At 40.9% G+C, this 25,370-nt stretch overlaps 1 protein-coding gene across 13 annotated transcripts in view; it reads right to left on the reverse strand.

Annotated features, from left to right (window-relative positions):
* The window catches only part of Map4 (microtubule associated protein 4), a 158,372-nt gene that overhangs the window by 102,476 nt on the left and 30,526 nt on the right, over nucleotides 1-25,370 (reverse strand). For all 13 annotated transcript variants that reach the window (XM_063261101.1, XM_063261100.1, XM_063261099.1 and 10 more), the window contains exon 2: nucleotides 5,375-5,612. In XM_063261101.1, coding sequence (XP_063117171.1) covers nucleotides 5,375-5,597 — 223 coding nt within the window. In that variant the 5' untranslated portion in view covers nucleotides 5,598-5,612. The remainder of the gene's footprint in view (nucleotides 1-5,374; nucleotides 5,613-25,370) is intronic.

A 25,370-nucleotide genomic window follows, 5' to 3' on the forward strand; every position in this document is an offset into this window, starting at 1 on the left:
CACACATACACACATACACACACACAGCCACGAAATCAAATAATATGTCCAAAGAAAGGCCTAAAAACTAGGACCAAACCAGTAGAAACAAGCATCAAAAGCACTCACTCGCATTGAGAATCTGAAGTATCATTTGACACCTTTAAAAATACAGCACCTTTTGCAGAAACTGTTGTTTCCAGGTTAAGAGCAGGAACTATATTTGGAAGTCAAAAGCAGCTGTTCTACTCTGTGCTAAACAACATAAGAGAGCCCAGTTTCCTTTCAGTCATTTTTTAAACTGAAAGCCACTAGGGTGGGTGCACAAGAATTGAAGAAAATAAAAACACCATTGTCAATAAATAAATAAATAAATATTTTTTAAAAGCGCCATTGTCTGAAGAAATCTCATTATGTAAACCTATTCAATTGTGCCTTCTAATATTAGATGCAGGAAAATGGTTAATAAAACTCCCTCCGGTTGGTTTGAGACTGCTACAAAATTACAGTATCACAAGCATTTGCAATTGCTTACTGAACTTGCTCTCAGAACAAAAATCAAATTAAAGCTGGGCTATGTGGGCTGGGGATTTAGCTCAGCAGCATAAGCGCCTGCCTTGCAAGCAGGCAGTTGTGAGTTCGATCCCTGGTACCAATAAAAAGGAAAAAGACAAAAAAAAAAAAAAAAGCTGGGATATGTAACAAAAATAAGTCTAGAGCCCTTCCATCATTCCTGAAGAAATGCTCAAAAGAACATCTTAACAATACTGTACAAAAAATACACAATTTATCATTCTGGCAAAAATTCAACAGCGTGACAATTTACAAAAATCAGATTTGCAACAAAAGTTGCCATTCGCTGAGAATTCACTGGCTGCATCAGAATGCTACATGGACTAAAGTAAGGAAACTCCTTCTTTTTCTTCCTGTATATCTCCAAACAGCTCCCTCTCCTTCACCTTCTACAAACAACCTTTAGGAAGGTGGACATGGAAAAAAATGAGCAACTTATAACCTAATTCTTATAAGCTTCAATATTATATTTTGAACAGGCTAAGAAATGCTCATGTACAAAATACACTGATCCAAAGGGATACACAGTAAAAGTACATCTCCTCACTCAGCCTTCACTTCCCAGTCTCCAGTTCTCCTTTCCAGAGTAACTGTTACCAATTTCTGGAGTAAGCTTCCTAAATTATCAAACTTTTTTTTTGTGGTACCAGATATCGAACTCAGGACCTTGTACTTGCCAGGCAGGTGCTTGTGCTACTAAATGATATCCCCAGCCCTAAATTACCAAACTTTTACTTGCAAATTATTTACATGTTAAAACAACAATGAAGACTACCAAAAACGAAAGAGAGAGAGAGAGCGTGTGTGTCTTTTTTTTTTTGTTTTGTTTTGTTTTGTTTTGTTTTGTTTTGTTTGTCTTTTAGTTTTTTATCGGTACCAGGGATCGAACTCACGACTGCCTGCTTGCAAGGCAGGTGCTTATGCCGCTGAGCTAAACCTCCAGCCCCCGCGTGTGTGTCTTTTGAAACAGGGTCTCACTATGCAGTTCAGGCTGTCCATGTTGCAGCCCAGGTTGGTCTTGAACTCAGTGATCCTCCCGTCTCAGCCTCCTGAGTGCTGGAATTACAGGACAATAATTTTTATAAGCAAAATCATTCTAAAAACTTTCCTCCTGGGCCAGGGATTTAGCTCAGTGGCATAAGTGCCAGCCTGGCAAGTGCTAGGTTGTGAGTTCAATCCCCATTACAAAAGAAAAAAAAAAAACTTCCTCTCAAAGAATAGGGGTATAGTTCAGCAGTAGACACCTACCATGCACAAGGCCCTGCTATCAATTTCAGGTACAAAAAAAAAAAAAAAATACAGAAAGACTTTCCTCTTGAGTCAAAATAAATTTACTTTCATCGAGTCACTCAAGATAAAGAACAAGAAAAAAATCTACTGCTACTACTTCTTTGTGCTTACTCACAAGGGCACTAGCCCAGATGGCAGAAGCAACACATGCTAAAGGAAAGCAGGAAAGGAACAGAATGAGCAGGGGAGCTCATCTACAATGTTTCAATCTTATCATTTCTTTCTTTTCTTTTCTTTTCTTTTTTCTTTTAAGCAAAGAAAAAAACTACACATTATTATGCACAAATGAAAATGCCTGTAGCTAATTCCATTTTCCCATTAAGAAATTCAATTGATTACAATTACATTTTGGATGGACACAAGTGGATACCACCTTCCCCAAACAAACCTTATGCAAAGTTGGCAGGTTTTCCTTTTCGCCTTAGGCAGAAAGCAAGAAGCAACCTCACTCCCATCCTAACAGCAAAAGGTAAAAAAGAACACTATAGCTTAATTCACAACTTGAATTCACCAGAGAGCTCAGGTATCAGAGCCACCAAGAAGTATGCAATCCTAGTAACTAATGCCCAGGAGACAGAGGTAGGCACTGGTGCTCCTGCGTTACAGCATGTTACAAAAGATAAGCTAGTACCATGCAAGTGGGTGATAAAAATTCAACTAAAACTTCTAAAGACTGTAAGCACAAAGTCCTGAGTTTGATTCCCAGTTTCAAAAAAAAAAAAAAAAAAACGGGCTGGGGATTTAGCTCAGCGGCATAAGTGCCTGCCTGGCAAGCCAAGGTCGTGAATTCAATCCCCAGTACCGAAGGGGGAAAAAAAAAAAACCTTCTAGTGACTTACTTAAAGGTGAGGAGCTACAGCAGCGTGCGGGAAAAACCTCCCAGTACCTCACTCCCCATAGTAAGCCAAAAAGTAAAATCCATGGGCAATCACAGAAACATCCTAAAACCAGCTCAGCATCTGTGACAAGCTGACTCAACCCAACAGATATGCCTTATATCTATATATAGATATACAGATATATAGATATATATATATGTATACATGCATATGTATATGTATGTATATATATATATATATATATATATATATATATATATATACACACACAGGCACTAGAGAAAAAGTGCTAGTAAGAAACGAAACAGCAACTTTGGCAGGAGGATCCTTGCAAGTTCAAGACCAACCTGGGCTTCAAAGTGAGCTCAAAGCCAGCCTGAACTGTATAGCAGGACCCTGTCTTAAAACAACAAAAAGAAAAAAGAAAAGAAACAAAACAGGTCTGGAGACTTAGCTTAGTGGTGTAAGAGCCTGCCTGGCAAGTGCAAGGCTATGAGTTCAATCCCCAGTAACACAAAAAAGAAAAGAAAAAAGAAAAAAAAAAAAAAAAAAAACAGCCAGGCATGTTGGTACATACCTGTAATCCCTCCATTTGGGAGGCTGAGGCAAGAGACTCACTTGGATTTGAATTTGAGGCCAGCCTGGGTAAGTTCCAGGTCAGCCTCAACTACATGCAAGACTCAAGTCTCAAAAAAACAAAACAGGGGCTGGGGGTTTAGCTCAGCAGCATAAGTGCCTGCCTTGAAAGCAGGCAGTTGTGAGTTCGATCCCCGGTACTGATAAAAAGGACAAAGACAAAAAAAAAAAAAAAAAGGAACAAAACAGCCAGAGTGAGAGACATGCAAGATACTCAAATTACTAGACAGCTATTTAAAGTACCTCTGGTGCGTGTGTATGTGTCTTCTGCTAGAGATCAAACATCCAGGACATTTCCCATGCTAGCCAAATGCTCCAGTTCTATGCTCTTTTTCCCAGCTTCCCACCCCTTTACTAGGCCTAATACATTCTATAGTAGTAAAGGTAAAAACAATAAAGAAATCCATAAAAGATGAAAAAACATAGGCAAGATTCAAATAGAAATGCCAGAAAATTTTTAAAGCACAGATAATAAAGATTTTTTCAAATGCCGTGGTCAGGCACAGTGGCGAATGCCTGTACTCCCAGTACTTAGGGGACTGAGGCAGAAAGACTACAACTTTGAGGCCAGACCAGGCAACTCAAGGAGACCCTGTCTCAAAATGAAAACTAAAAAGGAGTGGAGGGCTGGGGATTTAGCTCAATGGCATATGAGCCTGCCTGGCAAGTGTGAGGTCATGAGTTCGATCACCGGCACCAAAAAAGAAAGAAACAAGGAAATGGACTGGGGACTAGCTCATTGTTACAGTATCTCAGATTCCACTTCTAGTACCAAAAAGCAAAAACTCCAACCAAACAAAACACAAATAAGAGGGGAGAAGGCTAGAACATCTCAGGGCTTCTGACAATATAAACAATCTAACGAAAATTCTAATTAGAATTCTATGGGACTTTGAGCCAGACGTGGCGGTGCACACCTGTAATTCCAGCACTTGGGAAGCTGCAGCAGGAGGATCACAAGTTTGAGGCAGCAGAGTTCAAGATCAGGCTGAACTACACAGTGAGGCCTTAAAGGGTGAACAACTGTCCCCCCTCCAAAAAATGTACACACATGGGACAACAGATCAAAATACATCAAAACACCAGTAGGACTAAAGGGAGAATTAAAACAAATCCACAAAATGACATACAGACCAACATTTCTCTCTCATACACTACCAAACAACTAGAGCCCACTCAGTAACAGCTGGCCTAAGCTACAAAGTCAAAAAACGTCAAACCAAGAAACAAAATAAATTTTGTTTAAAGCTTGATAAACAAAACTAGACACAGATCATTGATGGTTTTATTGGTGAATTCTATCAATTGCAAAGAAAAAATTAATTCTATACCAAGTATTATAGAAAACAGAAGAGGGAATGCTTTCCCAACCCATTTTACAAAGTCAGCATGACCTCAACTCTAAAACCAAAGACATTATATTACAATTAAAGACCAACATTCCTCAAGAGTATAGATGTAAAAATTCTTGACCAAATATTAACATATCAATTCAGGATACATGAAGACAGAAAATCTCTTTGAAAGTTTTTAATTCATGTTTAATCCTGCTCTAAAATGACCCCAAAGACAATAAATGACATCTGATTCCAGTTTTAAATTCTAATGTAAGTATGGAACCTAACTTTACCCAAAAAAAAAAAAAAAGTTATGTATCTAACTTTACAAAAGAAAATTTTTTGAGACACAGTATCCCTATGTAGTTCAGGTTGGCCTTGAACACACAGGGATTCTCCAGCCTCAGCCCTGAGTACAAGGATACAGGCCTGCACCACTATGCCCAGCCCAAAACTACACTCAAGAAAAGGCTCCGCAGGCATCTCAACTTAGGGACATAAGAAAAGAAGTTAGGGAGTTAAGGATACATGGTGACTGACACATTACAAAAAAGACAGCCTCAGCACAGACTCACCAGGCTTCGGGTGAGAGTATCTACTTTTAAGTTTTAACCCAAACTTAAAAAACTCCACTGATTTTCCTCAGGGTTTGTATGGCATGAAGCATACACTCCAATCTCCTTTCTGAAGGCACGTGTTCAGTTTGGTTTAAGCACTTACCTTCAACCTGGCTGGAATCTGTACTCAGCTTCTTCTTTGCCTCTGAGTTCCCGGCCTTCTCGTCACCATCCATAAGAGGAATATAGTCTGTTTTTCCAACAGTTTCCCCCACAACATCGTCGTAGGCCTCCGCCTCCAGGGTGGCCATGAAGTCCCGCTTGATCTCCTCCTCGATTTCTGGAGGTGGCTCCGTTAGTGCATCTGCAAGACTGAGGTCAGCCATTCTGCAGCACTACCACTACCTGTGGGGACAGGGGTTTCACATGGTGAGCACTCCAAGGAGAAAACACTTCTAGAAACTCTCAGCAACTGCTTTAAACAAAGAAAGAACAACACTAACATTTGAGAACTAGACAAAGTTTTACTTGAAAGATAAGAATATTAAAGCTCAGAAATAAACAAGTTTATCCAAAAATAAATCATTGCTAATTCACTTTTTTTCTCACATTTCTAGAAGGAAGACAAAACAAGGGTCACTTTGTCTTCTTTATTAATAAAGTACAAAAAATCAACTTAAAGAACAACTAAGATTTAAATCGAGTCTTTTGACTTCAAGCCTCATACTCTTTCAACTATGTGTCTTCTTTGCTAAGCCATAACCCAGATTGCTTTTAAAATAATATACAGGGTCAGCCAGGCGTAGTGGCACACACCTATAATCTTAGCACTTGGGAGGCTGAGGCAGGAGGATCGTTGCAGTTTAAGACCAGCGTGTTTAAGCGTGTTAAGACCAGCATTGCAATTTAAGATCGTCACACTTAAGACCAGCGTGGACTACAAAGTGAGTTCAAGGCCAGCCTCAACTGCATTGCAAGATACTGTCTTTAAATAAATATATATGTATTACACACAGAGGACCAGGGAAATAACTCAGTGGTGTAAGTGCATGATAAGCTCCTGCCTGACAAGTGTAAGGTCTTAAGTTCAATTGCTGGCACCAAAAAAATTTTTAAAGTAAAAAAATAAAAATAAACTTAAAAAAATACACAAAACAAGTTAGTCAATAAAATAAAAGAACAGATTTTTACTAAATTAAATTACTTGGAGTGGTGCAGACTGAAGCCAGCAACTTCACAGTGAGCTGTATCTCTAGCCCTTTTTATTTTAAGATATTAAATTGCTAAGTTGCCCAGGCTAAGCTTGAATTTGTGATCTTCCTCCCTCAGCTTTTCAGATTGAGGGGATTATAAGTATGCACTAACCTGTCTGGTGAAATCATCTTTCTTAAATGAAGATTAAATATGCCTTTAAAGTCTAAAATGAAGGGGGGGGACCTCCAAAAAGAAGACCGTGAACATATTACCTCTACTGCAGACCTAAGCCAAACACCCATCCTTAGAGCTACTATTCATAGTTGATGAGAGATTTATTCTTCCTTATCTCCACTTAATAAAAAATCCCTATCCTGACAGGTTAGGACTAAAGTTGAATAAATCACAAGAAAATAAGTAACAAAGGACCATTTTGTGACTGACCACTACAAATCTTTTTCAATCATTTTATGTTCTGCGATAGGACCAAGCTGTGAGGTAACAATCACCAAACATCCAAAAAACAAATGTTTTCAGTACTCTTAAAACTTCAGAAGCAATCCTCCCACCCCATACCCAAATGCAATCCTTGCTGTGTGTTTCAGTGTAGGAAGTGTAAGACGTAGCATAAAGGATTAAATGCCAATACATAAATCCGACTGTACCAATGCCAAATTCTTTTCCACAAAACAAAAGTACAGAGAGGATAAGTAAGCCTGAAAGTGAGACTTGCTTTTTATGCCCTAAAATGAAAAAAGAACAATTCTTGCAGAACAGGGAATGTTGATAAGGTTTGTCCCTATCTGTACGTGGCTTGGTGAAAGTATTCACATATTCTTTATATTGCATATGAGGAAAAAATAACAAGATTTGAAAAGATATTAAATACTTAGTTTATATAGACTTGGGTTACATTTTATACCTAGATGCCCTCCCAGAGCCTCATGCGCTCCCATGCAGAGCTTGGAGTAAGACACTCAGCAGTGGGTAAGTGGTCCATCTCCCTCCTCCTCCCTTGAGCCCTCCCTGCTTCCTGTCTGCCAGTGTGGTGAGCTGTTTCTCCTCCGCCTGGCCCCTCTGCCATGCCACCCCGCCTCTGAGTCAGCTGACTACAAAATGAAACTTCTACAAACTGTGAGACAAAAAACTCTTTTCCCCCTTAAACTGTGGGTGCTGAATGTCTCAATGATAAGGAAAGTAAGCAACTTCCAAACAGAATCCTTTCAAAAATCTTAATAATAAATTTGAGCCTTCCTCCATGTGTCTAACATTTAAATATCAGGTTTCCTATCTGAAATGGCTACTTTGATTCCTGACCAAGAATCTTCCATGATGGGCAGGGTAAAACTAATGCTGAAACCCTAAACCCACTGAGCTGAAGACCCTAAGTTCCAGCCCCTCAAATTAATTAATTAATGTTGACTTTTTTCCATGAATAAAGGCATAGTAAAAAAAAAAAAATGTCTTTTCAAATTTTACATAGTTCCATCATACAAAAAAAAGGGTAAAAAGAATTCTTTGATTTTCTAAAAACATGTTGTTAAAAATTTCATGTAATTTTGATTTCCTAAATCACATCTTTTTGCAAGACTAATATTTCAAAGCAGTAAAATTTGCTTCATACATACCGAGGGTTGATACATACTACTACTTTTAATAAAATTCAACTCATAAAAAGGGTCACACATCACTCTTCAATGCATGGTGATTCATCTATAACTTCACTTTTTAAAGCTGAGGAGTTTTTGTTTTTTTAAACCCCTAAATTCTGGCACTGTCATACCATACTTGCTTTTTTTATACTAGGAGTTAAACCTAATATGCTAGCCAATGCACTAACACTGAGTTGCACCACAGCCCTTTTTATTTTTATTTTGAGACAGGGTTTCATCAATTTGCCCAGCCTGTCCTGGATTTGTAAGCCTCCTGCCTCACCCTCTGGAGTAGCTAAGATTATAGGCATGTGCTATAACACCAGCTTATACTTGTATGATTAAAATCATTCAGGTCCCAAAAACATACATTTAGAGTTATCTGTGCTCTCATGTAACTGTAGCACCATGCTTGTAGTTTGATTAAATTCACTGGAATCTAGCTGGGCATGTTGGCAAATGCCTGTAATCCCAGCACTCAGGAGGATGACGCAGGAGGGTTGCTGTAAGTTCAAGGCCAGCCTGGACTACAAAACAACATCCTCTCTTAAAAAGAAAAAAAAAAATTGGGGTTGGGGATTTAGCTCAGCGGCATAAGCGCCTGCCTAGCAAGTGTGCGGTCATGAGTTCGATCCCTGGTACTGATAAAAATGAAAAAAAAGGGGGGCTGGGGACTTAGCTCAGCGGCATAAGCGCCTGCCTTGCAAGCAGGCAGTTGTGAGTTCGATCCCTGGTACTGATAAAAAGGAAAAAGACCAAAAAGAAAAAGAAAAAAAATTTAATTGATGTCTCAAAAATGTCAAGTAATGGTACCTGTTTTGTCCCATGCTCATGCAGCATTATCCAGAACGGGCAAGCTAAGAAAATGACCTTAGACCCCGTGTTGTACTTGATAGCTTGGATCTTTCCCCTGGAGCCCGTGTGTCCTGAGCCTGGTCCCCAGCGCAGTGTGCTGGGAAGGGACACAGCCTGTAGCAGCAGACTAGTGGGAGGGAAGGTCTTCAGGTCACAGGGGTCCACCGATGAAGAGGATGGTGGAAACCCAGACTCACTCCGTTTTTCTCACTTCCTGGCCTTGCCATGAGCAGTTCTGCTCTGCCACACACCCACTTCCTGGTTGTGCTGCCATGGACCCAAAGCAACAGACAGGAACCTCTTGAAAGAGTTGCTGGCCCAGACTGGACACTTTAACCAGGAAAAGCCTCAGCCAAGTTAGGGGGCTCCTGCCTCCCCCGCCCCTATAGATTTACCTGTAACCCTATACCCCCATCCCTAAGAACCTGTCCCTGTCACCAAACGTGTGCCAATGAAATACCTGTGCATCCCTAATGCCCCTTGGGGTCCACCCCAGACAGAGGCTACTTATGGGCCTCACTCCACGTGTTCGAGAGAAGAAGAAGAATGTGTGTTCCAGAGAGAGACTGCCGGCCCCGGGGTGGAGATGCTGCGCCCCGGGGGCCGGGGGGGTCTCTCCCTGCATTCCCAAAATAAAGGTTACTTATATTTTATACTTCTTATCTTTGCAGCCACCGCCACCCACTCCTTCCACGGCCCTCTTTCCCTTCCTTCCTTCTCCCATCCTCCCCTTCTCAGACCTAACACCTCTCTAACACTGGAAGCCAGATAGCAGACGCAGATATGGTCATGGGTGTGGATATGGATGCAGTGGGGCATTATTCAGTCTTTGAAAAGGAGAACTTGCCACTTGCAACAACATGGAGAACATTATGTTATGTATAAAAAATGCCAGATAGAGCTGGGCATGGTAGCACAAGTCTGTAGTCCCAGCGCTTGGGAGCCTGAGGCAGAAGGATGGTTTTGAGTTTGAGACCAGCCTGGGCTACAAAGTGAGCTCATGGCCAATGTGAACTGTATAGCAAAACCCTATTTCAAAAAGACAGAAACAAACCAAAACATAAACAAACAAGCCAAAAAAAAAAAAAAAAAAAAAAGCCAGACATAGGAAAGAAAATATTGCATGATTGGCTTATTTCTGGATACTATAATATATTTATCAGAGGGACTGGAGATTTAGCTCAGCAGCATAAGCGCCTGCCTTGCAAGCAGGCAGTCGTGAGTTCGATCCCCGGTACTGATAAAAAGGAAAAAGGCAAAAAAAAGAAATACTTATCAGATTCAGGGAAAAAAAAAAATTTTTTTTTTGTTTTTGTTTTTTTTTTGTTTTTGGGGACAGGCTTTCTCTAAAGCACAGTAGTGCAGATTGCACTCTATCTCACAGTGATCCTCCTGCCTGAGCCTCCTGGGTGCTGAGGTGACAGGCACGCAACACCACCCCGGTCATATTAAGATACTAGATTCACTTATATGTGTAATCTAATAAAGCTGAATGTACACAGAGAACAATGTTTGCTGGGGGTGGAACAGTGAGGTAAAACAGAAGATACTTCCCAGAAGGTGGAAATCTATAGTAATGCCTAATTATAGCAGCCTGGTGGACAGCATGATGACTGTTAAAAGCAGCCTCTTGTGTACTGAACATTTGCTATGTAAACATATTTCAGGGTTTCACTATCACACCACAAATAAGTTTCTGGATTGGATGTACTGGTGCATGCCTGTCATGGCAGCCCTCTGGAGGCAGAAGCAGGAGGATCACCATGAGTTTGAAGCCAGTGTAGGCTACACAATGAGTTCAAGACCTGCCTGGACTACATAGCAAGACCCCATCTCAAAAATCCAATAAAATAAACAAGTTCCCTATGTGAGAAGATGAGTATGTCAACTTTGCTTGACTCTAATAACCATTTCATTAAGTGAATGCACACGTTGAATATATACATGTTTTTAGATCATCTTAATAAAACCATTGTTTTAGGTCAGTAATTATTTTTCAAGGAATATACAAAGCATCACCCCTATTTAAATCTATAGCCTATTAAAATGTCCTTCTGGACAGCCAACACACTTCAGTTTCAAATGGCCAAGTGGTAAACCGATTCCTGTCTCACCCATAGGGTTAAAAGGAAATGGAATACAGTGCTAAGCAGCTCTCACTGGATACTATAATATCTGCCAGCAACTTAATCCTGACCTTTCCAGCCTCTAAGATTCTGAAGAAAAAACTGGGCATGGTAACAGGAACCTACAATCCCACCCAACCTGGGAAACACAGAGACCTCCTTATACAAAAGAAGTCCTGAAAAATAAATTTCCAGTCCACAGTACAGTATTTTGTTACAACTACAATCTAAGAATTTTTTACACTTTTAATACAAGGTGCATGGCTGTAATCCCAGCACTTGGAAGGCTAAGGCCAGCCTGAACTGCACAGCAAAACCCTGTCTCAAAAGGACAAAAAATAAATAAAATGGGAAAAAATCTTAACAAAAACCACACTTCATGTTTATATGTTATCACTAAGACAAAATATAAGTATGTAAATAATGAATAACATTAAGTGAATAATGAATAACATTAGTGAACCCAATATAGCAGTATCTCTAACTATTAAACTACTTTAGTCTATAATTTAAAAAAAAAAAGTCACAAGATCAAATTAAGTCCAAGGAAAACATACATTGAGGAATTTCAGTTAGGTCATGATAAAGCTGTAAATCCTTTCCATTAAAAAAACTGGTATGAAATTGGACAAAACTGTCAAGATCAGGCACACTGCAAATCAAAAAACTGTAGACACAGCTGAGCAGCTCTTCCCTCCTGAGCAGCTCTTCCCTCCCTCTCTTCCCCCCTGCTCCGGACAGAGCCATGAGAATCTATGTGCTCCTATGCACAGCTGCTTCCGGTCCATGCTCAGCTTGGCCAGCAGCAATTACATTTTACCAGTGTGGAGAGTGACCAGAACTGACAGTTCTGTTGCTGAAGAAGGGTCTAGGTGCTATCTAAAATCCTCTGGCATTATTAGCCGTGGAAGTGACACTTGTAATCCCTCCATTCTAGGAGGTTGAGGCAGGAGGATCACACGCTTGAGGGTTCAGTTTGGTATGTCTCACTGTTTAGTTCAGGCTGGCCTTAAACTCACTATAAACCTGCAGCAATCCTCCAGCTTCAGCCTCCCAAGTACTGAAATTACAGGCATCGGCCACCATATCCAAAACGTAAATTTGAGTTCTCCCTTGTCAGCATTCATAAACAGCAGTGTTAAACACACAATGAAAAATGATGCTATAAATGCAACACTAGTAGTGTACTAAAAATGAACGTACTGGCATTTAGGCAGAAACCCTGAGTTCCCAATAAATTAAGGATTACCTAATTCTCTAGTTTTTTTGTTTGTTTGTTTGGTTTTTGTGTGTTTTTGTTTTTGTTTTGGTACCAGGGATTGAACTCCTGACCTCGCATTTGCCAAGCAGGCACTGAGCTAAACCCCTGACCCCCATCTAGTTACTACATTTTAAAACACGTACAAGGGCAATATATTTTTTAATGCTCCTTAGGTGTTAGTTCTGCAAGTATTCCATCCAACAATAAGTTCATTTATGAACTTCAATGTACCCAATCGCCTGAAGTTACTTTTAATATTTAGTTGTATCTTCAATGTTCAGTTATGTATTTTACAGATATTAGGATATGACAAATACTGTTTTCAAGTCAAGACATCCAGGAAAGTCTGCAGAGGCTGTACCCGCGACCCGCCACCAGTGTAGAGGTGAGGGCTGCAGCCCAGGAATCCCGGCGTCCAGGAGGTGGGGTGGATGTGGCTTATGCTCTCTGCCCACACGCCCTGGCCATGTGAAACTGGCTTGGGAGCCACTGCCACCCTTCCCCTGCCACCCTTCCCCCACCTTGGGAACCTGGACTACCCACTCACAGCAACTTCAGTGACCAGATGGCACCATCCACTGTGCACAGTGTGCTTGCCCTCAGGTCCCAGATTGCCCTGCCCATGCGGCGGATGAGGCAGTCAGTCACACACCATAGCAGGAGCTGCAGCTCCATGCTGGACATCCCAGGAGTAAACCCTTGAAGGACACCTTTTTGAAATTCTTCAGCTTCCCCTGCTCTGTACTTTCTTGCACTATCTGTGGCAACAGATCTGCAGTGAATTCACCTTCCATGACTGCCTTCGAGGGGCTTTTTGAAGGACTACCCCAGGATTTCCTGAGGGAGCTGCACCTGGACTGTGAGCTCCCAGCCATGAGCCTCCCTGGAGTTCCATGTGTACAATGTGATTCTAGTTGGTCAGAGTTGGAGAAGAGGAGGGGCTTTCAGCTGGAACTGCTGAACACTCTACAACCCATACAACTTTTTTTCCTGGTGGCTGGCTCTGCGTTTAGGATCAAGGATGCCTCCTCCTCCAGCTGGACTGCAGTGGATCTGGGGTCTATTTCTGCGGGTCAGTGGCCTGCAAAAAGCTAGGGCAATTGTGCTCCTTGCCAAGGCCTGTATAATCCCTGAGTTCCTAAAACCACTAAATCTGGCTTCAGGCAGGTCTGGGATCAATAGATCCAAGGGAATGCATACCCCAAATCCAGCTCAAGCCCAGGTGGCAGCACAGTATCTAAGGAGGATGCTTTAGACTCAAGATTTCAGGAGCCTCTTCTGCTTTTTGGATGGGGAGGGAAGATTCCTTAAATATAATCAATTCTAATCACACCTCCATCCAAGAACCTGTCCCTAGTCTTCTTCAAGAATTTCAGGGCCATTTCCAACACCTTTCCACAGACAGAAGAGTGGAAGTACAAATTTGAAAAGTCTACATCACCAATGGTGGCATATGCCTGTAATCTCAGCATTTCAGAGGCTAAGGCAGGAGGATCATTGCAAGTTCAAAACCAACCTGGGCTTCAAAGTAAGCTCAAGACCAGCCTGAACTGCATAGTGAAACCTTGTCTCAAAAAGACATAAAAATGGGGCCGGAGATATAGTCCAGTGGCATAAACACCTGCTTGGCAAGCACATGGTCCTGAGTTTGATTTGCAATACCCCCAAAAAAGCTGATATCACCAAAAAATAAGGGGAAATAGGAATATAGCTCAACAGCTCAGTACCTGCCTGGCAAGCATGAAGTCATGAGTTCAATCCCCAGTACCCACCACCACCACCACCACCACCCCCCCCCGCAAAAAAAAAGACACTCAAGAAGATCAAAAACCACACCCTTGTGAAAGAAAACTATCTGCTTTTTAAAAAAAAATCATGTCTTACACTACTCTTGTATCTGTATAAAGAAGTTAACCTTAAATAAATTTGTCAGCAGGACACAAGAGATCTGAAAGCTGAGTCTGGGAGTCTCTATGTTTCACTGAAGCACTGGTTGAATCTGTCACTGACTGTGGCCTTGAGTGAGTCACCTTCTGGGGCTGAGCTCTCTCTTGTGTAAAATGAGTGCTATGTTAAATGATTCCTCAGGCTGTTTATTCTACAAGCTACTTACAATTCAGTCTATTGCCTCAGCTAGCGGGGAGAAAACAAGCAAGCCTCATGCTGACCAGACCTTCCATTTTTTTATGTATGACTACTATTTTATGTATCAAGTACACTCTATTATAACTAAATTTATTACAAGGCTTCTGTTGTTACAGCTCACAGGAAAGGACCATCTATAAACTGGGCAGTGCACCATGCCCTGCTTTAGCCAATTCAACTGGGGATTAAGAAACTCCACCCACTTCTGGCTAGCATTACAGGAGAACCGGCACCATAGTGCCAGAAAACAAGTCTCACATCATCATAGGCACCAAGAGAACACGCACTCTCCAGCACAGTGCCGCCGATATCTGAGCTCCCATTCTGACACAAACCTGTGGAAGTGACTTTTCTAGTGAGCAGTTTTGAAAAATAGGTAAACTAAGACAAGAAGAAAACTACATGAGATGATGAGTCACACAACACAATCTTGGGCTCCTGACTCCTGCCTTGCTGCTGACAGCTGTGTCCACACTAGTGAATGAAAAGACATATGCAGTCACAAGCACCTTCTTTGTATGTGGTTGACTTACAAAGTTCACAGACCTGAAATTACTGTAAAACTACCTTCAAGGTGTAGCCACATTAAATAGCATCTATATTTCATTTAAACATAGCAGCATAAGGCAAAGTTTGAGGCTCCAAAAGTGCTTCTGAAAACTGTAGCTGGTTGCATCTGTGGCCACTCGCTTTCTGAGTCTGTGCTCGCGCTGTCTGCTAAGACATTGGCGATCTGGCTTTACAATGATCTGTGGCTGTCTCTGTCCTTCCCAACTGTCCCCAGAAGGTGCTGCTATGGAGGTAAAGAGGAGGAAAAAAACCTCAAGAAAAACACAGAAGCTGAATTCCCACTGTCACAAACACTTTTCCTCACTAGAGAAATATATTCATTTCACTCTATCATATTAGCCACCTTTCTTTGTTTTAGAATGGCTGTTTATTTATCTGTTAGTTTGAGACAGGGTCTCCTATGTAGTTCATTCAGGCTAGCCTTGAAATTATTATGTAGGCCAGGTGAAGATGCTCCTGCCTCAGCCTCCGAAACGCAGGGATTACAGACATACACCAATACACCAAGTTTCTATTAGCTGCATTTTTAACATGGTATCTCTGCAGAACCATCACTCTCTTAAGGTACTGAATTATAACTAGGCATAACCGGGTACAATTTGAACCCAGGAATTTAAAGGCCAACCAGGACTACGGAGACCCCAATTCAAAAAAACAAAACAAAGCAGCATGACACCACCAAGAAAAAACCTACCACGTGAGTAAAAGACACATACTCCTCTCAAAAGGCCCGCTCTTCAAACCTGAGTGCAAATTAAATTTTTATCAAATAGCTTTCCCCTTAATCCTAAAAATAGGTTCCACTGAAAGTATCTGAGTTTTGGGCTTTAGTGTGACAGGGGAAAAAAATTTTTTTTAGAAGCACAGAATGCTTCAGGGAACAAAGCTTATTTGTTGCCAAAAGCAAGCTTGATATATTTCAAAAATTTGTCTCCTTGTCACTTTTAGAAGGAGGAAACTGTCTTCTGCTATCTGGATTAGTTTAAAAACAAAATTATCATTTATAACATTGTTTCCCTGGGAGAAAAAAAAATGCACTGAGCTCTAAAAAACCAACTCTAATAAACCTTTAATAATTATTATGGGAGATAGGCTACTGCTCATGGGCTCGCGTAAGCTTTCTCAACGCCGGACAACCTGTCTTTTTTTAAAGAACAGAGAGCTGTAGCTAAGACAAAATTGCACAGATCTAGGTTGCTATTTTCTCTATAGAGTTTTTTTTTTTTCTCGTGACTAATTTGAACAACACAGAATTCGGATATTAGTGAGAACGCTGTGGCCAAATTGTAGTGCTTGTTTCTTAGAGGTTTAGAGGAACCCACCCAATCTCCCTGTTGAGCCCAGAGGCATTTTTAATTTGACTCTTTTCAGGTAATCCCTGTAGCATGATTCCACAGTCAACATCAGAAAGCCTAGCAGGCTTCAATTTCTAAATGGCAACTTTATCTGCCAGATTTGTTTCTAATGGATTTCTGTCAAAAACCTATTACATATCAAGCTGAACTGGTCTTGTGGCTATTGTTCTTAAACCTTTATTTTAACCTACATGGTATTTCATTTGAAGTAAGCCAATTCCTCAGCAAGGATCTCTACAGCAATCAGCTCCCAGGGACACTTACACTGTTCACAGGCACATAGGCTCCCTGAGGCAAACCTGTACTTCTCCGCAGGAGACTAGAAAATGACAGCAGAGCTGCACTGCCCAAAGCAACAAACACCAAATCAGGAAGAACAGATTACATTTCTACCCCCAGGTGCCTCCCTAATCACTGCAAGGACAACAGCTGTATTATGAACTGATGGAATTTCCAAACTTGGCAGGGCTCTGTTCATAACCACCATTTGTCCTGTTCATCAGGGGATTAGCAGAGTGAGCCCTTGATTACTAGAATAGCCTAGCCCTTCACCCAGCTAAATTTCCACATGAAAGCATATACTGATACAAGAAGTCCTATTTACTCTGTGTAGATACCAAGACAAAGCTGCTTTACCCACTGTTGTTTTAAAGTCCTGAGCTCTCAATATAAAAACAGCACGCACGCACACTCACTCAAATACATACAACCATGTATCCCAAGGCTGAGCCCAACTTGCTCCTGCAGAGCTCTCCCTGAAGCCTGTGTTCAGGCCTGGCTGGCTGCATTCTGCATCTCTATCAAGCACTGGCTGGCCACATTTCTGACCAAGTGAGTTCAGTTCAATCTATTTCTCCAGGAAGAATCATCTACACTCAACACGGCCTCCCACCGCTAGCAGTGTAATACAGATAGCGTGTCTTGCTAAAGTTGGCTACAGGAGCCAAAACAAGAGACAACAATGACACAGCACATACACTGCTGCTTAACAATCTTAAGACTGCATCTTAAATTTAACCTCAATAAAAATAAAATAAGAACATGCAATACTTGACCTCTCAAACATTTGAAAATAAAAAAGAATTTTTGTTTTTAATTGTATTATTTATTTCATGTATTCTTCCTCTTTATTTCTCTTTCTTTTTTTAAGAGGCAGGGTCTCACTGTGTAGTGTAGACTGTCTTCACACTCACAGCAATCCTCTTGCCTGAGCCTCCCGAGCCAGGTGTGGTGGCACATACCTGAATCCCGGGGCTCAGGAGAGTGAAGCTGGAAGACTGCTATGAGTTTGAGGCCTATTTGCACTACATAGTATGAAGCTGTCTAAGAAAGAAAAAGAGAAATAGCAAGCAAACAAGCAAAAGAGAGAAAGATAGGCAGACTCCCTCCAATTCAAGGCCAGCCTGGGCTACAAAGCGAGTTTAAGGACAGCCTGAAATATACAGCAAGACTCTGACTAAAACAAAACAAAACCTCCAGTTCATCCTCTCACTTTAATAGGTGACAAAAATGAGACCTACAGAAAACTCACACCTGGTAAGGAGGGGATCCTCCTGCCTCAGCCTCCCAGAGTGCTGGGATTACAGGTATAATCTACACCATACCTGGTTTTTGGACTGGAGTTTTAAAAGTCCTTAGATATTTTTGAATGATTAGAAATAACAAAAGAACTGGACATGGTAGTTCATACTTATAATCCCAGGGCTCTGGAGGCTGAGATAGGAGGAACACTATGAATCTGAAACTAGGTCTAAGGAACAGGTTAAGAGGAACAAAAAAGCATTAGAAACAAGCAAAACCTTGCAGTCTTATGGTTTTTGCTTTTATCCAAGACAATGACCAATCAACTCTCTGTGCTGTCAATTTACTGTTATTAGACAGAGAAATAAAAATAATCTCGTTTTGAGAAAGGACAACATGATGCAACACGGCAAAAACAAATGTTTAAGAGATGTCTTATTTGCCATCATATTAACATATAAATATCCAAACATATCTATTAAATATCTATGATACTCATATCTATCAAGAATAATGCATTGTATAATTTTAAGATTACTCAGTATTTGGCCAGGGATTTAGCTCAGTGGCATAAGTGCCTGCCTGGCAAGCATGACGTCGTGAATTCAATCCCGAGTACTGCAAAAAAAAAAAAGAAATCAAGATTACTCAGTACTGGTATATTAGGCAGTATTTCATAGTTGATGGGCTCTTAGCTTTTGAGAACTGTTTTTTTGGGATGGTGCATCAGGAACCAAACTCGGGGCCTCATATGAGCTATGTCCCTAGCTTGAGAACTATTTTAAGAAAAATCTCTCCATCCAGCTTAAAGTTTTTTTTCTAGAGAGAATTAGAGGAACATGAAGAAGAGGAAAACAAGAAAGGAGCCAACTTCATAAAAAATGTGACTGAAAAACATGGTGTTTGAATTTGTTTAATTTATTACAATATGCCAGGTATGGTAGCACATGCCTATAATCCCAGCACTGCGGGGGCTGAGGCAGGAGGCTCACCTGAGTTTAAAGCTAGTCTACACTGGGGCTGGAGGTTTAGCTCAGCGGCATAAGCACCTGCCTTGCAAGCAGGCAGTCGTGAGTTCAATCCCCAGTACCAATAAAAAGGAAAAAAGACCAACCAATCAATCAATAAATAAATAAATAAATAAAAGCTAGTCTACACTACATAGCAAGATCCTGCCTAGACCAAAAAAAAAAGGCTGGTGTAATACATTCCAGGGGAAAAAGAAAAGGATAGTGATGACCCCAAAGCTACAGCTGAAACTGACTGAAAGACTTGTGCTGACTCTCCAAGTTTCATCTTAAGTGGGCAGGAGGCAAACAGAGTTTTGCTCCCCACTGGAATGCGCTTCTCTGGCTGTCCCAAAGTCTATATGCGCTGACCTTTAGGAGACAGTATCTGGCTTGTCTGTTCCCCCTTTTGCCCGTGGGCTGACAGACTGGACATGGGTGGACACTGACTCTGTGTGGCTCTGTTCAATATGCTACTGTATTTCTTGCACAAACCCTGGAAAATGTTCACAACAGATGTATTTTTACTCATTCAAAAGTAAGCAAGACTGACAGGCACAATGATGCATACTTGTAATCCCTGCACTCTGGAGGCAGGAGGATTACTGTGAATTTGAGGCCAGCCTGGATTACACAGTGAGATGCATAGTGAGACCCTGTCTAAAAAAAAAAAAAAAAGCAAGACTAATGGATAAGAGACGTTTAAACATCAATGAATTCACAAATAACATGACAATCACTTGGGGAGGGAAACTCTCCTACATATAGCAAGCACCAGAGATTTGACTTACAAACCATATCGCTGCCAAGAAATTTGGAAAGAAATTCTGAGCCAAACAGTACGAAATCAACATCCAATATGGTAAAAAATTTTGGTGGTGAATTTAGAATCAAAATGTGTGATGGCCCAGCGGCACACATCTCTAATTCTAGTTATTTAGGAGCCTGAGGCAGGACAACCACTGGGACTTTGAGGCCAGCCTGCTCTACATAGGGAGTTCAAACCAGACCCAGGATACATAGGTGAGACCATCTCAAAAGAAAAAGTATAATCCAGTCATAGTGGTCCATACCTATAACCCCAGAACTATGGGAGATTGAGGCAAGATTCCAAATTCAAAGCCAGCCTGGGCAATTTAGAGAGGTCCTGTCTCAAGAGAAACAAAAAAAAGAAGGTTAGGAATGCAGCTCAGTGCCAAGGTCCTGGGTTCAATTTCCAGTACTTTTAAAAAGAAAGAGAAGAAGGGAGAGGGCGACAGGGAAGCAGACAGGCAGGCAGTGCACAGTTAAAGAACTGCAGTGGACAGGGCAATCCTGTTTCTTCTTCCTGATGCTAAAAAGACATTTCCTTACCTGCCCTGGAATTAGAAATTTAAACTGTGTGATTGTTTTCTAGTTAATGGAGTGAGCTAAACTAAAATGGTTCACATCAAAGTATCTCACGAAACCTTCCTTCCTGGTAAGCTTTGCTATCAACCAACTAAACACTTAAGATCCAGAAAACTCCAAGCACCAGATAAAGGAGCAAAAATTCCTAACTCGTTTGAAGGGCACAGGCCAAACAGACTATTACTGTGTTAAGCCAGTGAATGCTAAATATGTTTTAAAGGGTAGCATTACTAACCCTAATACAGAGATCTTACATATCTGACATTCTCATTTTACAGATAAGGAAACTGAAAAAGAACATTCCAAAAAATCATACTATTTGGCAGAAGAACCAGGTGTCCTGACCTATTCAGGGACTTTTACATGGACTTCCATTCTACAGTTACAAGTAAAATTTTCTCAATACTTGTTCCAAGAAAGACCATAAAAAAGGCAGGGTGATAATGGCTGTTCTGTGGTTTCATAGTATTGGGGACTGAACCCAGGACCTTTGTACTGAGCTACAATTCCAGCTGTACCTTTTTTTTTTTTTCTTTCGGGGGAGACTTTTTGAGACAGTTTTGTACGTAGTTCAGGATGGCCCTAAACTCACTTTGTAGCCTAGGCTGGCCTCAAACTTCCAGTGGTCTTCCTGCCTCAGAGTTCCCAAGGCTGGGATTATAGGCATGCACCACCATACCCAGCCCCTATTTTTACTTTGAGGTAGTGACTCATTAAATTGCCTAGGTTTTGGTGTAAGCACCTGCCTGGCAAGTGTGAGGTTGTAAATTCTATCTCTCTATTCTAATTAATTAATTTGCCTAGGTTGGTTTAAATTTATAATCCTCCTGCCCCAGGCAGCCAAAATGCTGGGATTACAGGCATGTATCACCACACCTAGTTTAAGATAGTTTATAACATAAAACTCTACCCGAAATTTCTACAAAAATAGTTTGAAAGCCTGAGAGATCCCTCCTAAATATTGTGATTGATACTGGCCCTCGCACTGTTTTGTATCAGTAAGATTAAAACTATTAAAAATTTTGCATACCATGACAGACTAATAAATTACATAGAATTTCGTATAAATTATTTCTCTATTACCTCTATTTTCTAATGAGTATGTAAAAATATACTATGCAAGTATATTGTGGGTAGGTACTATCTGCAGTCATTTCTGTGAAGAGCACCAGCCCATGAGGTCAAAAACAAAAAAGTCTAATTATGACTCTTTTCATACAAAAGAAGAAAAACGAGCTTTTAACACTACAGCATTCCTGCCCTGGATTTAGCTCCGAGGCATAAGTGCCTGCCTGGCAAGCTCAAAGTCATGAGTTCGATACCCAAAAAAAGGTATCTTTAAAAGAACGATACAGCGGGGCTGGGGATTTAGCTCAGCGGCACAAGCGCCTGCCTTGCAAGCAGGCAGTCGTGAGTTCGATCTCTGGTACCAAGAAAAAAAGAATGATACAGCTCTCCTCTCTGATCCATGGTTTTACTTTCTGTTTCACTCACCTAGTCGGAAAATATTAAATGAAAAACTCCAGAAATAATTCATTTTTAAATTGTGTACCATTTTAAGTAGCATGATGAAATCTCAGCATCCTGATCCATCCTGCCAGGACCGCAAATCATCCATCCCTTTGATGAGCATATGCTGCCCTCTGTTAGTTACTCCACATCCCTCTCAGTCACCAGAGCAGAGGCAAGATCTCTATATACTTCAAGCTGGACTTGAACTTAATACGTAGTCCAAAGTGCCCTCGAACTCACGGTGATTATCCTGCCTTAGCTTCCCAAGTGCTGGGATTTACAGGCATGGGATTTACAGGCATTACAGGCATACGTATGCCACTACAACTAGTTCAGTGTACCATTTTATGATTTGACTGTCTGGGTCAATAAAATTTAAGCATCTAGAACAAGATGGTATGGTACACACCTTTAATCCTAGTACTTACGAGGCTGCAGCAGGATAATTGCTTATAAATTCAAGGCCAACCTGGATTACATAGCAAGATCCCATTTCAAAAAAAAAATTAAAACATTAAATAACTAGTAGACAAATCCATAAAACATTATTGACATCTGTCTACTTTTTACCTATAAAAACTGTAACTCCATGTGGCTTAAACTGATAATATGTGTCAAGCAGTGTGTTTAAAAAAAACACTAATTGGGGGCTAGGAATTTAGCTCAGCAGCATAAGCGCCTGCCTTGCAGCAGGCAGTCGTGAATTCAATCCCCGGTACCAATAAAAAGGAAAAAGACAAAAAAAAACACTAATTTTTATCAGGTATGAACATATACATCTTTTGGGGGGGGTACCGGGGCTCAAACTCACGACCTCTCAATCGAGGTCGTGCCACTGAGCTAAATCCCCAGACCTCATATACAGCTTCTTAAAAGAGAAAAATAGTATGCTGACTTACAGGTTTGTGAAGTGATTTTTTCTAAACTGTTATCATTAGAACAAAAAAGCAAAGTACATAAATCTGAAGACTTAATTTCAAGCTGGGCATGATGGCGCACATGCCTGTAAATCCCAGCATTTAGGAAGCTGAGGCAGGAGGAGGACCGTGAGTTTGAGGCCCGTCTAGGCTACACAGTGAGTTCAAGGTCAGCCTGAACTACATGGTGAAACCCTGCCCCAAAAAAGGCAATAGAAAAAAAAAAGACAATTCTTATTAATAAATATAATCATAGAGCTAGGGCTATATCTCAGCAGAATACACGCCTACATGGCAAGCACAAGGTCAGGAGTACAATCCCTGGCACCAAAAATAAATAAATAAATAAATAAATAAATAAATAATGTTTACTAGGACAAATATCCTGGCCAAAATTGTTGCAATTACTGTGTAAACATAAATCACTTAGATTTATTTTAATTAAAGATTCAGGATTAACACTGTCAGGTTCTCAGAAGCTGAAAATTACCTTTAAGTAATTATACATTCCCATAACATCATGAATATTCATATTACATTCCTCTCAAATATAACAGTTTCTCAACAACAACAACAAAAGTGTGTGTGTGTGTGTGTGTGTGTGTGTGTGTGTGTAAAGAAATCTAGCTGAGTATGGTAGAGTGCACCCGTAATCCTAGCTACTCAGGAGAATCCTAGCTACTCAGACAAGAGAATCAAAATTTTCCAGCCAGCCCAGACAATTTAGCCAGAGCCTGTCTCAAATGAAAAATAAAAACAGCTGGAGTTGTAGCTCAATGCATCCCTCAGTTCTATTCCCAGTACAGAAAGAAAAGGAAAACAAAAACAAAAACACAATCTTTATAAAACAGGAACTCAGATTGCTCAGAGGTATGCTTCCTACACTAGGTCAAGATACTCTGTTCCAAAGACAGCACCACAAGAAGCAATTTAACATACATCTACAGAAATGCTATAGCTAATCTGTGCATGTCAGGTAATCATTAAGTTATGTTGTTAGCATATATGAGAAATTTATTTCCCTTCGGAATTTTTCTAGAAGAATTTTAATCTCCCTATAAAACCACCAGTTGGTAAGAAGTATCTAAAGTCAGAGGACAAAGTAACAGTCCCATCTCTGGAGAACACAGTTTTTCAGATTAGTTTCACTGTTTGAGCATTTAGTGTTAAATTTTCAGGCTGACCTTGAACTCACGTATCCCAGACTGGTCTCCAACTCCAGACAACTACCCTGCCTCAACCTCCTGAGTACTGTGATTATAGGTTTGTGCCACCATGTCGGGCTCACTCCATTCATTCATTCATTTATACATACGGACACCAAACTCACAACCTCGCGCTTGCAATGTAGGTACTTGCTTACACCACTGAGCTAAATTGCCAGCCCTCTCACTCCTTATTTTCTAAATGAGAAAAGGAGTCACTGAAAGATTTGCTGGCCCAGATCACACACTTTAACCAGGAAAAGCCTCAGCCAAGTTAGGGGGCTCCTGCCTCTATAGATTTACCTGTAACCCTATACCCCCATCCCTAAGAACCTGTCCCTGGCGCCAAACGTGTGCCAATAAAAATACCTGTGCATCCCTAATGCCCCTTGGGGTCCACCCCAGACAGAGGCTACTTATGGGCCTCACTCCACGTGTTCGAGAGAAGAAGAAGAATGTGTGTTCCAGAGAGAGACTGCCGGCCCCGGGGTGGAGATGCTGCGCCCCGGGGGCCGGGGGGGTCTCTCCCTGCATTCCCAAAATAAAGGTTACTTATATTTTATACTTCTTATCTTTGCAGCCACCACCGCCCACTCCTTCCACGGCTCTCTTTCCCTTCCTTCCTTCTCCCATCCTCCCCTTCTCAGACCTAACAGTCACAAGATTAACAAAGGTATTTGTTCAAGGTTATCTTTGATTCTCAACTAGAACCAAGATTTCCTCTCTGTCCTATATTCCAAATCAGAGAGCTGGAAGGAGATACTACAATTCTGATTGACTCCTAAACTAAACTAGAATGCTTTAGTTTTCTCAAGGTCCCTAAGACAAATGCAGTTCTATCTCATGGAAGCAGCACCAAGGAGCTACCCTTTTTCAAAAGACAGGCCCACCCCATACAGATTTGTCTCCCACAAGTTCCGTTATCACATGGGGCCACTGTAGTCAGCACACATCATGTAAAATATGAACGTGTGGCTACAACTATTAAGTGCCACCATTCAATTCTATGTAAACAAAAAATATGCTCACTTATTTTCTGCATTCATCCTTAGTCTGTTTTGTGAGGTTAAATTTTCATAACTGACAATTTTAAAGTTACAATTCTGTGGCATCAGCATTTCTCTCTAGTTTTAAACTTGTATAACTTCTAATCAGGAATGGATCAAAGTGTGTAAGAGCTACTGTTTGCCATTCATTCATCATACCCTAGATTAAGACAGCAAGGCCCAACCCAGGTTCCAAGTGTATGTGTCCCTGGAGGCCTTTTACCACTCGACTCTCCATGTGGCCAGCCAGAACACAATGAATTGTGCCAAACACCTTTCACCTTCTCCTACCTATCAGTAGTAATCTATCTCACAGAAAAACCACACTGCGGCCCTGAACACAGAGTCAGGCTCATTGTGTGGTCAGCCTCTCTAGTAGGCTTTTGTCTCAACAAATTCCTAGG

The sequence above is a fragment of the Cavia porcellus genome, unplaced genomic scaffold, assembly GCF_034190915.1.
Source record: "Cavia porcellus strain 051 isolate PalLab524CR breed Dunkin Hartley unplaced genomic scaffold, mCavPor4.1 scaffold_14, whole genome shotgun sequence".
Taxonomy (NCBI): domain Eukaryota; kingdom Metazoa; phylum Chordata; class Mammalia; order Rodentia; family Caviidae; genus Cavia; species Cavia porcellus.